General features: G+C 45.0%; 1 protein-coding gene across 9 annotated transcripts in view; it reads left to right on the top strand.

Moving 5' to 3' along the window:
* The window catches only part of LOC145543159 (Golgi SNAP receptor complex member 2-like), a 31,768-nt gene that overhangs the window by 1,591 nt on the left and 12,744 nt on the right, over window positions 1-17,433 (top strand). For 2 of the 9 annotated variants that reach the window (XR_014080507.1, XR_014080502.1), the window contains exons 2-6: window positions 7,120-7,184; window positions 8,841-8,949; window positions 9,928-10,064; window positions 12,795-12,935; window positions 14,100-14,154. Coding sequence is in view for 2 of the 9 variants with exons in the window: in XM_081583786.1 (XP_081439912.1) it covers window positions 7,120-7,184; window positions 8,841-8,949; window positions 9,928-10,064; window positions 12,775-12,980 (517 nt within the window). In the remaining 7 variants the exon portion in view is untranslated. Of the gene's footprint in view, window positions 1-7,119; window positions 7,185-8,840; window positions 8,950-9,927; window positions 10,065-10,772; window positions 10,929-12,774; window positions 13,174-14,042; window positions 14,155-14,285; window positions 14,665-14,721; window positions 16,044-17,433 lie in introns of those variants that run through there. The other 7 variants (XR_014080505.1, XR_014080503.1, XR_014080506.1 and 4 more) reach the window with 6 other exon arrangements.

Below are 17,433 nucleotides of genomic sequence, written 5' to 3'. Positions count from 1 at the left end.
AAAATGGGAACCCACCTCTCTTAATGAATTCACAATAAAAGAAATACTTTAGAGCACTAGAACAAGAGGAAGATGATCCTTTTGTTTCATTTTCTAATTTTGTGTTTCATTTTCTTTTATGTTTCATTAAGTTACTGTTTCATTTTCTACTTTTTACTTTATTGATTCAGTGTTTGGTTTGGGCAGGTGAAAATGTAGAGCCTACTTTGTAATAGTATTGAAATAACAAAATTGGTCTTACACTATTACATGAGCCCTATTCTCATATAAAAATTATAGGAAGGACAGACAAGGGACAAAAACAGACAAGGGACTTTAGAAACTGGATCTGTGAGTCAATTGGAAAAGAAATGAAGCAGGAAATTATGCCCATGTTACTAAGAAAGGACAGATCTTTTATAATAACCAGGCTCAGTGGACTAAGTAGTGCTTTGAAATTGATCTCGTGTACAGTCTCATCTGGTTAGCTAATTTGGTTAAAGGATATTTCTAAGGAGGTTGCACCCCAGTTTACTTATTTATTTATTTTTTGGGCTTAGTTTATTTATTATTATTATTTTTTTATTTGTTTTGCCATACATTGACATGAATCCACCATGGATGTACATGTTTTCCCCTTCCAGAACGCCCCTCCCACCTCCCTCCCCATCCCCTCCCTCCGGGTCATCCCAGTGCCCCAGCCCCGAGCGCCCTGTATCATGCCTTGAACCCGGACTGGCGATTCCGTTTCACATATGATAATTTACATGCTTGAATGCCATTCTCCCATATCATGCTGCCCTCGCCCTCTCCCATAGAGTCCATAATACTGTTCTATTTATCTGTGTCTCTTTTGATGTCTCACATACAGGGTTATCTTTACCAATTGACTAAATACCGTATATATGTTAGTATACTGTATTGGTGTTTTTTTTTTTTTTCTGGCTTACTTCACTCTGTATAATAGGCTCCAGTTGCATCCACCTCATTAGAACTGATTTGAATGTATTCGTTTTAATGGCTGAGTAATATTGTATATGTACCACAGCTTCCTTATCCATTGGTCTACTGCCAGTTTATTTTTAAGAATAATTTTATTTGCAGAGCCTCGTGCTACTTGTTACTGGTGCAGCAGGTAGCTGATCACAGAGTAAACTCGGAAACTCAATTATATGTAAACTTAGAGGAGGAATTCTAAACGGTGTCCCAAAGAAGATTTGTGGAGCATAGATGAACTCCTTACCTATACAGGTCTCCAACGACCTACCCTCAAGCTCTATAGACCCTTAGACTCGATAGCAGAGCTCAGCAGCTTTTCCTGTTGAGAGCCAGATAGTAAATATTTTAGGTCTTACAGGCCATATGGTCTCTGTGGTAGCTCTTCAGCTCTGCTATTATTAGTGCACTAGCAGCCTTTAGGCAGTGTGTAAACAAATGGATGTGATTGTATTCCAGTAAAACTTTATTTACAGAAACAGACAAGGGACAAGATTTGACCAGCCACTGCTAGGCCTTCGACTATGTAGTCATTCATTTATTCAGTGAATATTGATTGAGCACCTGCTATGTGTTAGGCACTGTTCCCAGTGCAGACAGTACAGCCCTGCCCTCAGGAAATTGACTTTGTTTTGTGCTGCAGTATATTCATCATCATCATTATGATTATTATTATTGGTGCAGTATGTTCTGATCTGCCTCCTTTCCCCTCAGGGACTGAAACAGGACTGAGGATTCTGGTTCTAGACCTCATCACCTTGTTTTCCTCACCTTTAAAACAAAAGTTTGGGGCTGATTAAACTGTAAGTCTCCTTTCAATTCCATAACACTGGTGATTGAGTGTCTTAAAAAGGAAACAGAATCCTGTGCATATCTGCAGTTAACTTTTGGAGTTGCAGAAATTAATGATTGCAGCTGAACTGATACAACAATAACTGAACATATTAATTTTACTGAAGCTTTGAACCCAGTTTGTGGTTATCTCTTGCTGTGTCCCTGAAAGTACATTGGAATTACATCAGCATTTTAAAGTTGCATATCTTGAAAATGCCTGGACATTGGGGGAAAAAACAGATGAAAAGCAGGTTAAACATTTTACACTTAAATAATACTGTGTTAGGGTGAACTTTATAGTGGCGCTAATAGCCAGGCTTCTATTTTTGAGATCCCAGTGCTTGTAAAGGTGCCCATATTTGTCCAAGATCATTCAGTGCACTGGACCTTATTATCACTAGAGATCCTGATTCAGTAGGTTTGGAGCACAAGAAGCTCTATTTTTAACAAGCTCTCCAGGTGATTTTGATGAACAGCTGGGTTTAAAGACTGTTACCTTATCTCAAGACCAGTTTTTCCTTTTTTTTTTTTTTTGATTTTGCTTTCTGATGAGAGGCTAAATATAGTGAAGGCAAAGTGGGTGAGGTGAAAGTGCCCAGATGGTTCCGCTACTTCTAAATAAAGCAAGCAAAGCAAAAACAACAGACTTCCCTAACCCTGTGTGGGTTACCGCAGCAGTGTCATATTGCCTTTGGATCTATGACCCCTTAAATAATTATGTTTATCAGTGCCCCATTTTAGAGTTGAGGACACTAAGGCACCAAGGAGTTAAATGAACTTGTTCATTGCCCCTCAGCTACTGCATAGTGGAACTCAAACTTCAGCTCAGATCTTTTAACTCTAAAACCCTGTTTCCTGCTCAAGTCAGGCAGAAGCAGCATGTGTGCAAAGTGGGTGTATATGATGGGGGTTGGGTAGTTCCATGGACTTAAAAAATTTTTTTTTTTTTATTTGGTTGTGCTGGCTCTTAGTCGTGGCACGTGGGCTCTTCGATCTTCGTTGCTGCATGTAAACTCTGAGTTGCGGCCTGTGGGATCTAGTTACCTGGCCAGGAATCAAACTCCGGCCTCCTGCATTGGGGAGCACAGCATCTTAGCCACTGGACTACCAGGCAAGTCCCTGTATGGACTTTTAAAAAGCAGTTCTGTTTTAAAATTCTTCCTAGGGACCTCCCTGGTGGTCCGATGGTTTAGAGTCTGCCTTGCGATGCAGGGGTTGTGGGTTTGATCCCTGGTCAGGGAACTAAGATGCCACGTGCTGTGGAGCAACTAAGCCCACGCTGCATAACTGGAAGGTCCGTGAGCCCATGCAACCAAGACTCGACGCAGCCAAATAAATAAGTAAGTTTTATTTAAAAGAAAATTCTTCTAGATCTTCTACAGACATTTTCTGAAAAAAGCTCTGCAACATGGACACCTGTTTATTTGCTACTAGGTCTCTGCTTGGTTATGTTTTCACCCACGCCCACCATGAACCCCCTACTAGTCAGGGCTAGGACTTCTGATTTCTAGTGTGCACACTCCCATGTCAGAGTTGCATATCAACTGTTCCTTATTGGCTTCAAATGTGTTGTCTGAATTCCCAGTTCCCTGTAAAAACAGATTTGCCACTTGGCATATAGTAGTTCTCACAATGCCATTCATCCTTGCTCTGTTGTTTTCATTTATTTCCTCGCACCTGGCATGTGGAGATTGGTATCACTTTATTGGCTCTTTTCTAGTTCATGTAAAGCAAAAAGAGATTGGTTGGAAAAAGTCATGTTTCGCTGCAATTTAATATCCATTTTCGCTTAGAAAATAGTAAAAACCAGCTGATGAATGTTATAGGGTTCTGTGGGTATTGACACCATCTCTCCTGCTGCTGTCGTGGAATTTAAGAATTGAAAGTGACTGGCAAGATCTTCCATTTCAATTCACTTTGGTCAGGAAGACCCTTTATAAAGCTCAAGACAGTTCATGTACTCTGTGTGTAAACATGCCAGAGCCCTTTTTTTTGCCTCTTTTTCGAAATTTTGTTCTCAGTTTTTTCCCTCTGTGTTCAGCTGACATTTGTCATCTTGAAATTTGTACCCTTTGGTTCTGGGGCTCCCTTAAGGGGGCTTCCCCGGTGGCTCCATGGTAAAGAATCTGCCTGCAGTGCAGGAGATGTGGGTTCAATCCCTGGATCAGGAAGATCCCCTGGAGGAGGGCATGGTAACCCACTCCAGTATTCTTGCCTGGGAAATCTCACGGACAGGGAAGCATGGCAGGTTATAGTCCATTGGATCGCAGAGAGTTAGACACGACTAAAGCAACTGAGCACGCATGCCCGCACTCCCTTAAGGAGCAGCAACAGAGAACAAGCCCACTCCTCTTGCTGTCATCTCGAGATACTTGAAGAGCCCCAGCTGCCCCATTTTAGTGTAGTTGTTTTTTCCTTTCTTTTCTCAAAGGATTATTATCACTAGCTTTTTTGACTTCCTCTTTGCAACTTGACTTCTAAACTTTCCCAGTCATCTTGTTCATCTCCCATTGGGGGAAATCTTGACTTGGTAGGGTTTCTTGAGCAAATGACTCAAACCTGAATGCCATTCTGTGTTGTGCATTTGACTTTTTTAAAAAATCTTAAAACGCTTTTTATCCCCGACAGATTTTATTGTATTCAGTTCAGTTCAGTCCCTCAGTTGTGTCCGACTCTTTGCGACCCCACGAACCGCAGCACGCCAGGCCTCCCTGTCCATCACCAACTCCCGGAGTTGACTCAGACTCATGCCCATTGGGTCGGTGATGCCATCCACCCATCTCATCCTCTGTCCACCCACCTCATCCTCTGTCGTCCCCTTCTCCTCCTGCCCTCAATCTTTCCCAGCATCAGGGTCTTTTCAAATGAGGCAGCTCTTGGCATCAGGTGGCCCAAGTATTGGAGTTTCAGCTTCAACATCAGTCCTTCCAATGAACACCCAGGACTGATCTCCTTTAGGATGGACTGGTTGGATCTCCTTGCAGTCCAAGGGACTCTCAAAAGTCTTCTCCAACACCACAGTCTAAGTGAAAAACGTTTCCTTTGCTTTGTGATTCAATATCCTAACCAGTCACTGGAGTGCAGAGTTTTGTGCAAATTTCATAATCATAAGTTGATTTTTTAAAAAATACCAGAACAGAACACAGAGCCAAAGGCAGTCCTGTGATAGAACCTGGAAATCTTCCCCAGGACCCCTTGGGTACTCTTGTTATGCCTGCCAAGGGTCCCTCATCCCTAAAGTTTAAAATATTTGTCAGTCACACGGGAGAAATGTGATGTTATTACTTTCAATATGCATTTTCCTGATTACTAGAAGAGTGTTTCTTCATATATTTTTTGTCCATTTGGATTTCCTTTTCTGTCAGTTGCCCTTTACCCATTTTAAAAATTGTTTTGTTTTGACTTTTCCTATTGATTTGTAGTAGTTCCTTATACATTCAAACATATTCCTTTGTTATCTGCTGCGGGTGGCTTCCAGTCTCTGCCTTTTTTTTTTTTTTTCAGGTGTGCTTTGGTGTAAAAAGGTTTTGTTTTTGTTTTTTAATGTGGTCAGATCTGTCAGTCTTTTCTTTTGTGGGGCTTGAGGGGTAGCTTTGGTTTTTGTCTTGTTTAAGAAATCCTTATTTAGCCTGAAGTTATAATATGCACGCCTTGAGTTTATCTTTGTGTGTTATACAAGGTGTCTTTTTTTCACATGGTTAACGAACTGAGCCATCAGCATTTATTGTAGTCCGTTCCTTTCCCGCTTCCATTAGAGATTTGCCTCACTGCCCACATCCAGGCCTTCAGGAAAGTCCTCGTTCTCTTTTCCATCAGCACTGCCCTTCCGTGCTCTCTAGCTGTTTTCATCATTACCCTGATCCAGATATCAGTTTCTTCAAGTTGCTGTCCTACATCTGCCTCCATATCTCCATGTGTCTCCATTCTAAAGCATCTGGACTTACCTTCCTGAAGTAGCGACCTCGTCCCGCAGACTCTAGGAGTGATTTCTAGTTGCCTGTCAGGACCTTGGGTCTTGCCCAGGAACCTCTGAGGGTCTGCCCTTGCTTCTGGAGCCATGGGTCATGTTTTGAGACCGCAGGGAAGCCCTGGAAAAGACTTGAGGCAAGTTCAAACCAAATTTGGGCTTCTGGCTTGCATTGATAAATTTGGGGTCACAGTTTGTGGTGCTCACGATGGAGGATGGTTGTTGACATTTCTTCAAGGCCTGGAGATGATAGAAGAGCTCATAGGCCCGCTCCTGTGACTCTCTGTGAAGAGACCAGAAGCCCCAGGAGGCGTTTGTTGGGGTAGGATAAAAACATCCCCAGGATTTATCACAGAGGGCTGCTCAGAAGGGCTCAGAGGGTGACTTTGGCTAAGCCCTGGGAAGCCATTGGGAAGTGCCCTGGGCCTGATGTCAGGACCGGCCAGAGGCCCCGGGTACAGTGCTGTGTTTCCAAATTGCCTCCTATTGCCAAGGAAAGAGGTTTACCAAACAGGAGATCCCTGTCTCTCTGGGCCTTCCTCTGATGGCTCCCTCCCACTAATCCACCTCCTGCCCTTCTCCCCTCTGACCCCAACTCTCAGGCAGGCCAGCCTGCTGGTCACTCATGTGACAGGCCTTGCAGGCCTTTTTGCACGTCATTTTCTCCACATTTTCCTTTACCAAATCACATTTCGAACTCCCTTTGCCCACAGAGCTGCCCGCAGCTCAGTCTCCTGTTGTCTTTGCCTTTGCATAGCACTGCTGCTCAGAGCTTTCTTTTTGTTGACGCTTGTGTGTGTTAGTGTTCTCTTAAATCTTCTTGGGACTTTTCGCATCTATCTGGCCTGTCATTCCGAATTATACTGTTTCTCAAGGACAAGAATTCTCTCTCTCTTGCCCTTTGACTCTCTCTGGTACAGAGCAGCGCTCAGCACATTGGGTCAAAGAACAGAGAGTGGGATTGGCTGGGTCCACATCGAGGTTTATCACTTGGTGTGTGACCTTGAACAAGTTACATAACCTTTCTGGGCTTTGGTTGTCTTATTTACAAAAAGAGGGTGATACTAGTCCTTTCCTCATAGGGTTTTTGACCTTGCAGAACGTCTCAGATGCAGTGAGTGCTCACTGAATGTCGCCTGTCGGCATTGTTTTTAATATTTAACGTTAAAATTTTAGAAACCGTGCCAAAACATGTGACCTGAAGTGCCACATACAAATTTCACAGTTCAGCAACACTGTCCATTTAGATCAGTTCTACGTTAGCATTAGAAAAATTGTCTTTCCTGACCGAAGCACTGTTGATTACGCGTGTCTCACTCATTTCCTCCCTCTCCCTTTGATAGGCAGGTCCATGAAATCCAGTCTCACATGGGACGCCTGGAGACGGCAGACAAGCAGGCTCTGCACTGTGAGTAATTAACTACGCAGACCAGAGTCCTGTCTCTGATGACACGCTGCTAATGGGCTGGGTTTCCTGACTGTGTTTCTGCCTCAGGGGCTGAAGGAGTCAGCGTGGAATGAGTTCTGTTGTGAGGGCGGACAGAAAAACCCGATGGCAGAGTCACTGGTTTCCCTGACCGTGCCCTCTGGAATCCCACAAGTCTTATCCCCCATTACTCCTCCACTCAACCTGACAGGGCCCGATGGGAATGGGAGTACTTGCCTCCATCTGTCTTAATCTAATTACCCCGTCCGTAGAGGAATGTGGTCCGTAAAGATTCAGAGATGTTTAACTGAAACTGGGCGTTTCTTCTTGAGCTGAGAATTCTGCAGCTTTCTAGGAGGATTATTCAGAAATGAAGGGCAATATTAATTAGTTCAGTTCCCACACCATGATTTCTTTTGAGAAGAGTGCTGCTATTTGTGTTTTAGTTTCTTTTCTATTATGAGAAAGGGTCCTGAAACTTCCCCGGTAGTCCCTTGGTTAAGATGCCATGTTTCCAACGCAGGGGGCTACTGGTTCGATCCCTGGTCAGGGAACTAAGATCCCAAGTGCCGACGTGGTGTGGCCAAAAGAAAGAGAAAAGGTGCTTTTTCTGAGTCTGAGTCTGTAACAGAGACACTGCTGGTCCCCCTCCCACCACTGATGCTGTCTCCTCCTGTCACTCCTTGGCTGGCGCCGAGCCCATTCTCCTGTTTTCTCAAGTCTGCTTTCTGCTGCTCCCAAGCACCTCTTCTCTCGGTCCTGTGCCCTGCCTGGTTCTGAGCTGTGTTTGTTAGCTCTGGGCTCCCCGAAGAAGGTGACACTTCTGTCTCTACTGTCACTTCCTTATTGGACACGAGGCAGTCTGGATGCCTTTTTCTGTGCACAGTTTAACTTCTGTCCGTCGACTTTGTTTGGCTTTCCAGCAATCTCGTTGGTACATGATTAGAAATGGAAAAGAGGTCATTTTGACTGTTTAGCAAAGGAGCTAAGGAAAATGACTGTATTTATCATATTATTACCTCTGTGGATTCTTTTCTGGGCCTTCCCTGTTGATATTTTGTCTATTCTGGTGACTCCAGCATCGGCCTACCTATTCTTAAGGGAATGCTTCTCTGTGTTTCACATACTAATCTTTCCCTGTGCGCTTTTTTTTTTAACCTCATTATTTTCTGCAGAGGGTTCATTTGGCAGTCTTTTTACTAGATATTTATAACCCATATCTGGGAATAATCTCAAAGGAAAAGAGGCCTCATTCTATATCAGAAAATACTGCATTTTGCTGAAAATATTTATTTGGACAATCTTTGAATGTTCATTTTATTTTCAAAGGCAGGAAGTTTATTTCTATAGATTTATCTTTAGGTTTTTTTTTAAAAAAATAGCATTGTTATGGTATTAACAACTATATATACGCATATATATGTATATACGCATATATATGTATATATGTAAAAACATTTAGAAAGTCACTTAGTATAATTTGAATTTTTTTCTGTTCTCATCAGTGCATTTTTCTTCTTTTGCAATACATATTTTTGAGTTTATTGGATATAGAAAAAAGACATGTTTGATTTATCATTCTAATTGAAGTTCACTATCTCTTTTCCCAGTAATTATTCTTTTTTCTCTTTTGTGCAGTAGTAGAAAATGAAATCCAAGCAAGCATAGACCAGATATTCAGCCAACTAGAGCGTCTGGAGATTTTGTCCAGCAAGGAGCCCCCCAACAAAAGACAGAATGCCAAACTGTGAGTGCTCTCAGCCTGCCAGGCCTTGCTCCCGGAGAGGTCATCGAGTATTCTGAAAATCCATTTACACGTTGGAAAACTGAGACTATGCAAAGATAAAGTCCCATAAAGACCTCAATTCTATTTGCGTAATTCTCTCTCAGAATGAAAAGCCTGTGTTGTACACTACAAGGAATATAGCCAATATTTTATAGTAATGGTAAATGGATTATAACCTTTAAAACTTGTGAATCACCATATTGTATACCTGTAACGTAGGTAATATTGTACATCACCGCTACTTCAGTTAAAAAAAATAATAAAAAGCCTGTGAGGTTAGCAGCTCAGAAGCCTGGTCCTTTCCTTGTTGGTATCATTTTGAAATTTTGCCCCCAGTACTGTTTTTCTGACCAGACCCATGGCCACTTGAAACCTAATGCCACCAGGGAGTTTCACTCTGTTTTTTGGTTCCCATTTCAGTCTTGGGTTGAATTACCTTGCTCTTTATCACTCCATCAGTGTATTTGTAATGAAATACTGATCTAATGTTTGATACACCCCCATGAAATTAAAGCGAAACCACCCTCACCACCTCCACCGCAGCCTCTGTTTCCAAAATGTTTGTGAAACTTCACTGATGCTCTACTCCATAGATGCCCTTGGGCTTCTTGCAGGAGAGCAATATAATCCCTAGAAGGTCAGGAAGAGGTCATCGAACCTGCTTCCTGTCACCTGTTCCCTGTCATGCATCCAGAATCAGAGACCAGCAGATAGTTAAGGAAAGCTGCTGGAATCTCATTTGCTACCATCCTGCTGTAACTACAGGCTCCCTTGTTACTTTCAACATCATTGATCAAATCAGATTATTGGGGCGGGGTGGATAGCTTGGAGGGGTACAGGGGGAAGTAAGGAATTGTCTTTTTCCCTGAAGACGAAGTCCAGCCACCTCCAGTTGTGCTGCTCTGGGCTCCTGGAATTGAATCTCTCGGTCAATTCCAGCCGTGTCGACCAGTTGAAGTACGACGTCCAGCACTTGCAGACTGCTCTTCGAAACTTCCAGCACCGGCGGTATGCACGGGAGCAGCAGGAGAGACAGCGAGAGGAGCTTCTGTCTGGCACCTTCACCACGAACGAACGTAAGCCCAGCGCCTGGGCGGGATCGGCAGGGACTGGGCGGTTGGTCAGAGCTGGAGCTCAGGACTCTTGACGGGAGCCCCCTAGGGGGTTCTGAAGCAGACTGATGGGTCGGGAGGAGAGCAACTGGAAGTGATGGCTGACTCTGCGTTGCCCCAGAGACTAGACCTAAACACTGCATGCATCTCTTTTTCTGTCACAAAAACCCTCAGAGGAAGTAGTTAAATTGAAGGACCAGGCAGAGGTGAAAATTACCTGGTTTGACTGGTTGATGCAGAGAAGTGGATTTTCCCATCGTGGAAACATTTTCCTGATCAGATCAAGAAGGATAATTAGAACTTAGACTATTTGTAGTGAGGGCAGCGTTTCAAAGCTGCCTTCAGGCAGTTGCTTCTGTGTGTGTGTGTGTGTGTGTGTGTGCACGCGCATGCGTGCAGTTCCAGTGTTGGATGTGTTAAAATCTTTTTGCATGTGTGTGCACACGCATGCGTGCAGTTCCAGTGTTGGATGCGGTAAAATGTTTTTGCCTCTTGCCAGTGTGTGTGTGTGTATGTGTGTGTAGTTCCAGTGTTGAATGTGTTAAAATGCTTTTGCCCCTAGTCCGAGTGGCAGTTAGGAGGGATTTGTTAGCAAGTATTTCGTTATAGAGGGACTGCTTGACTTGAGCCCGTTTGAAAGTTGCCTGTTGGTTTGCATGTTTGATTTCCTAGGATACCCATGTCCCTGTCCTTTGGGCTCAATGGGACCATTTCTCACACATGGCTGTAGAACATTACTGGCTTTTCCTGTGTCCTGCATAATGTATTCCACCAAATAAGGTGGGTCTCGGGGGCTTTTTGTTTGGTTGGTTTTTTGTTTTCTTATAGAGGTTCATTTTCTAAAGTGGGCTTACGCTTTCTAAGCCCATCCTCAGAACTCAAATCAGTTCCCACTTTGTAGATGTTGAACCCTCTTTGTGGAACCCTGTGTGTGGAACCCTGTGTCCACACATGCAGTAAATTTCTCCAGGTGCTTCAGCATATGCCTACATAGTTTGGTTTCTCTGATGTAAGCAGTCAAGTAGTAATGATTAACAATTCAAAAGGTCAACGAACATGTGTTGGTCGGTAAGCAGAGCCTCTTTTCAAAAGAGTAGGGAGCTATATGACACACTTAAGGTGTTGTGTGGGCTTTGGATAGCTGTGGTTATAGGGCTTTTTTAGGCCAGGGATGATGGCTCCGAATTATTTTACATCTTACCAGCCTAGTGTAATGCTGTGCATACAGTGGGCCCTTAATAAAAATTATCTGGCTGAATGAACTTCTTCCTGGTCTTTTTATGATCATGAGCTATAGTACATTTTTCTGAGAGATAGCAGCCCATCAGCTATACCCAAACACTGGGGTCTTCGCCCACCAAGCATCAGCTTGTGCAGGATGCTATTTAAGGTGCTGAAAGTAAAGTGTATTAAAATTAAAAACCTTGCTCCTACCCCTGAGACACTCCCATGTTAGCAGCAGGGGGATTGAAAATATATACCTGAAAAAAGATTGTGAACTTGAGCAGCGAAGAAAAGGTGATTTAACTTCTTCATGATGACAGAAAGTGGTAAAAGTGCTACTGCTTGGCAGAAGGGTTTGTAATGGTCAGGGAGCTGGAAAGAGGACAGGGCAGTGACTGGTCATGCCATGCATCTGTGCCCTTCCCACTTGCAGGGTGAAAGTGGAGCGCTAGGATTGGTTTTGATGTTTCTCCCTACGGGACAGTTAAAAGGGCGGGCTCTGCACCCAGCACGGGGATTTGTGCCCCGCTGGATGTCTCACTGGCAGGGTCTTACACAAGTCATTCCACCTGTCTGGGCTTCCGTTTCTTCATCTAAAACGAGGATAATACCATAACTACAGCATAAGGTTAGAGTGGGGCCTGACTGAGCTTAGAGTGAAGAGTATGCAAAGTGGAAAGCATTGATCAGTATTAGTTCTTTCCTCCCTTCATTTCTTTATAGACTTTTCCTCCCTGCTCAGGTGGATAGTCGCATTGTGAACACTGTTGGGCCTTTAATAGAAAACAGTCTCTGCTCTCCATAGTCAGTCTGTCTAATCGGAGGGAGGAATAAGCTATAGATGAAATAGCCAAAGGACAAAAGCAAACCTTCCCCACTGCACCAAGGGGAAGCCAGGTAGAGGAACATTTGGAAGAAGTTAGGTTAGTAAGGAGTTAAGAGACAACCTTTAGGAGAAGCCCAGCGAGAATAGAGTTTCCAGGACTTCCCTGGGGGTCCAGTGGTTAAGACTTCGCCTTCCAGTGCAGCAGGAGTGAGTTCGATCCCTCACTGGGGAGCTAAGATCCCGCATACCCCGCGGCCAAAAAAAACAAAGCATGAAACAGAAGCAATATTGTAACAAATTCAATAAAAGACTTTAAAAATGGTCCACATCAAAAAGTAAAATAAAAAGCTTTTTCCTGAGTTGGGGGAATGATGCGGAGGAGGCAGGGACGAACAGACTTGTGTGGTGGAACCCATTTGGAGACTGAGAAGGCTGAGAATTGCACTTCCTCTGAGTGAACAGAGGCCGCCACAGATCTCCGCTTTGCTTTTTAGTCTCCGTCAGGGTCCTTTGATTCCTGCACCATTTCCTCTGGCAGTTCTTCCAGCTTGACCTTGACCAAGAGGCAGAGTGGTCAGTTGAGGTGGGGACACCACGAGCTGAGCAGCAGCGAAGTTAATCAAGTGCCTGCGTTTCTTTCACAGGACTCTGACACCACCATACCAATGGATGAATCACTGCAGTTCAACTCCTCCTTCCAGAAAATTCACCACGGCATGGATGACCTCATTGGAGGCGGGCACAGTATTCTGGAGGGACTGAGGGCCCAGAGACTGACCTTGAAGGTGGGGGCCCTTTGGGGGGTACAGGGAGAAGGCCTTGTGTTTTAACTTTAGCTAGCAGTGTGGGACCTGCATTTACCTTTTGGTCACATAGCCCTGAACTGTGATGCTGTGATGGTGAGACAGAGCCTTTGAGTTTGGGATCCTTTTTGCTGGAAGTGGATTATTATGAGTCCAAAAGTAGCCGAATTCCCTTTGCCAGTAGGTGTTTATTATGTTTACAGTGAACCATATTGTGACATCTCTCAGTATCCGGCTGTTTTTCCATTTCCTGAACTGAACAGAAAGTGACTGCTGCTAGTGAGAGGAAGCAGTAATGGGCCAAGAAATTCTGTGATAGAATTCGCTCTCGGAAGAAGGAAGACATGGCTTTACTTGGCGTCTCTCTTACTCTTGGGTGTTTTCCGTGCGGCCCCTGTGTTGGGCAGTCTTACAGCTGAGACCTCTGTCTTGCAGCAGCTGAAGCCCCCCAGGGGAGGGTCTTAGGGCTGCCCAGGTTGATTGGCAGTGGCTTCTGGAGCACAGGCTAGTGACCCCCAATGACTCGGCTTCATTTTCTCTTTAGTAACAGGTATTCCTAGAAACTCTGTCCCATTGGCTGAGACTCAGACCTCTAGGGAGTGGTTTACAGAAACATGACACAGCCTCTGATGTCAGTCATGATGTTTCAGCCTCAGCCCTTTTCCTGTATCAACCCTGATGGACAGTGGGGTGTGAACTGTGCCTGTTATCAGGGTGTGGTCCCTTGTGCACGGAGCCCTCCCAGCCCCTGAGCTGTGAGAAGCAGTCACTCGGAGCGTGCGCTTTATCTTAGTTTTTGTTGGACCTCGAGCCTGTCAGCTCTGGAGGACTTCAGTATGTTTCTGAGCATTGCCTACCACCTTTACCTGGCAGGAGGTCAGGCAGGCCTCGAGTGACACTTATCTTGGCGATGGTCACAGTGCTTCAGACAGTCTGGAAGCGTGGTCTCTGACAGCTCCACCTGCATCCCCTTTCAGGACAGCCACCTGCAGTCATCTAAACTGATGTGTGTGTGTGTTTAGTTGCTCAGTCATGTCTGACTCTTTGTGACCCCATGAACTGTAGCCCACCAGTCTCCTCTGTCCACAGTTTTTTTTCAGGCAAGAATACTGGAGTGGGTTGTCATTTCCTCATTTCCTCCTCCAGGGGATCTTCCCGACCAGGAATCGAACCCGCATCTCCTCTGTCTCCTGTATTGCAGGTAGGTTCTTTACCTGCTGCGCCATCAGGGAACCCCAGTCTAAACTAATACATGAGGGTTAATCCTCCCTTTCTTTAGAAAGCTGCTGGCTTCCTCCCCGTATCTCAGAAAAACAGTCAAACTCTTTTTAGGATGAGGCTCAGCATCAACACTCAACGTCGACCTGGTAGGGCTCAGAGCTTATTGTTAAAGCAAATGTCAGCTTCCTACCGAAGTCTGGTGTCACTGAGGAGCCCAAGCAACTTCTGCCCTAACACTCCCCAGAGATGAAGCTCTGGGAAGCCTGGTGGGTGGGCAGTCAGGGGTTGGAGTGTGAGGTTTCTCATCCGTGTCCTCTGCACATCTACTGTACTGATTCCTTCTACCTGCCCCACTTCTGTCAGGCAAGCTTCTGCCTAAACCATTTGAAAAGAACATAGGAGGAAGCGTGAAGGAACCGGGCCTTGATTTGGGAAAATTTGTGGTAGAAAATGAGTAGCGTTTTTGAAATACATGTTAACTTTCCAGTGATTTTTGAAGTTGATATTTGAATTTCATAGAGTGATGGAATAATCTCTTCTTTCATAGCTAAGCAGAGTCTTGAGTGAGAGTCTAATGCTGATCATCATGTGGCGAAAACATGTCTCTGGTCCCTTCTGGCAGAGATGAAGTTTGACCTGAGAGACTCTTCTCTCGGTTGCCTGTTCCTGTGTTCGCTTAAGAAGTAGATGCGGGACCTTAGGTTAGATGCCCCCATACAAATACAGTGGGTGACGTCTAAGTAAGTTGAGGTCTGCCCAGCATTCATCTGTTACTTCATAGAAAATTGAATATGCTTAAAAATGAACATTAGCAGGGAGGAAGGGCAGCCTGGGTGGTACGGACTGTTGGTTTAGGAATAAAATACCCTTTGGGTGGTGGGCGGTGACATTTATATATGAGGTTTTAGGTCGTCGTGTTGGTGTCTGGCAGCTGTGTTTCTGTGGTTCCGTCTTGCCTGCTTCAGGCCCTCTCATGAACATGGACATAAGCTCTGCTCAGCAGAATTCCTGAGGTGTCTTCTCTACAGCGTGCACAGACTGATAGCAAGCAATTTAGAGCCAGGGAGCAGAGAAAAAGTTTCTTTGATGTTGCCTTTTATTTTTTAATGTGAAAAGTGAAAGTGTTAGTTGCTCAGTCGTGTCCGACTCTTTGCAACCCCATGGACTGTAGCTCACCAGGCTTCTCTGTCCGTGGACAAGAAGACTGGAGTGAGTCGCCATTCCTTCTCCAGAGCATCTTCCCAGCCCAGGGATCGAACCCGGGTCTCCCGTATTGCAGGCCAATTCTTTACCATCTGAGCCACCAGGGAAACCCATTTTTTCTTGTTAAATATAAAATATTCTAATTTAGAACTTCTTTATGGAGGTATGATGTGCATTCACTGAGGTGTACAGATCTTAACTTGTATAGGTCATGGAATTTTGACAAATGCCTACATACACCTTTGTAACTCTCCCTGCTGTCAAGACTAGACCGTTTTCATCACCCCTGAAAGAGCCCTTGTTCCCTTTCCAGGTTAGTCTGCTCCTGCCCGCCCCTCCACCCCAGGCAGCCACTCTTCTTGTTTCATCATATATTAGTTTTGACTGTTACTGAACTTAATGTAGATGTTCGCATTACTCTCGGGAGTGTGCCTCCTTCCTCTCGGGAGTGTTCCAGGCTCTTTCATGTCGTTACATGGTGTCGTCGGGTCCTTTTTGCGCAGGAGTATCTCATTGTGCACAGAACATACACTGTTAATCCATCCTCTTGTTGAAATGCACCTGGATTATTTCCAGTTTGGGGATATTCTCCTGTTTTCTTCTAGAAGGTTATAGTTTTAGCTTGTATGTTTAACTTTATGATGAAATTTTTGTGTATAATATGAATCAATGGTCATTTTTTAACACACGTTCTTACGCATTATACATATGGACATATACGTATGAAATGAAGTGTTGGTCGCTCAGTTGTGCCCAACTCTTTGCGACCCCATGGACTGCAGCCCATCAGGTTCCTCTGTCCATGGGATTTTCCAGGCAAGGATACTGGAGTGGGTTGCCATTTCCTTCTCCAGGGGATCTTCCCAGACCAGGGATGGAACGTGTGTCCCTCTGCATTGGCAGGCAGACTCTTAACCACTGGACCACCAGGGAAGACCCTGGCTTCCACTTTACAAGTGGAAACTAAGGCACAGAGAGGTTGAGTTACTTCCCCAGAGTCACAGGGCTAGGAAGCAGGGTGACTAGGATTTCAAAGACCAGTCCGGGACTTCTTTTCTGAACCCAGGATCCCCAGAGACCTGGCCCCTCAAACTTGGGCAGCCTTTGTTGGAAGATCTTTCCCTGCCCAGCGATGGGGAGTGGGGGGAAGGCATTGGAGAACTAGACCCCTTCTCGATCCAGCACCCCACGCCCCAGCCTCAGGATTCGGATCTAGTCCTGCTTTTCCCCCAGAGCATGAGGCTTCCTCTTACGTAACTAAGTGTGCCCGCCCCCGAGGTTTATAGAAGAGAACTCTGGTAAACACACTGCAGGACATCAGGGCTTCGGGAGAACTGAGATGGACAGAAAATGAGATCCCACCCTCCACTCCTTCCCAGGACCCCACTCACACTTGCTGTTTTCCTCTTTGGGGCTTGAGCCTGGCTTTGTGTGTCCCCACTTGTGCACGGGGGCATGCCCGCCATGGAGGGCACAAATGAGCACGTTGGTAGGCATGTCTTCGTGGTCCTTTTTCTTCTTTACAGTGAGAAAATCCTGCAAAGCTTGCCCACTAAGGCTTTCCTTTTTCAGCGAATTCAGGAAACTTAACCCTTAAATCCCCTCCTCTTGCCCCAGTCGTAGATCCGTTTCATTAGAGGGAAGTTCTTGTAGTCGTTCGCTCCAACTTGGTCAGCCAGAAAACTAAGTTTCAGTGTCCCTCCTGGAACTACCGTTTTCCGGTCATTTGGGTTTTCCACGAATGCCTGCAGCTCTCTGAACCACATTCTCCAGGCCATCTCGTCACCCTGGGCTCCAGGCACCTGTGCTACAAAAAGCTACATACTCAGGCTGCCCCCATCACTCAAGGCCGCTCTCCCCAGATCAGGCCTGCCTATCACCTCAAGCCATCAACAGAACGTTCTCCACATTGTGGATCAATTGGAGCCACCCAAATTTGATCCATCCAAAAGTATGGATCAAAACTATTTATAAACTATCCTTTATAAATAGTTTCTGGCCCCTAGCCTCTACTGGACTGGCCTAATTGGATGAACTTGAACTCTCCCAGGTCTGA

Source organism: Giraffa tippelskirchi, chromosome 3, assembly GCF_054371585.1.
Source record: "Giraffa tippelskirchi isolate mGirTip1 chromosome 3, T2T-mGirTip1v1.2.pri, whole genome shotgun sequence".
Lineage (NCBI taxonomy): Eukaryota > Metazoa > Chordata > Mammalia > Artiodactyla > Giraffidae > Giraffa > Giraffa tippelskirchi.
Note: the sequence above shows the minus strand (reverse complement) of the source record. Positions and strands in the feature narration are given on the sequence as shown.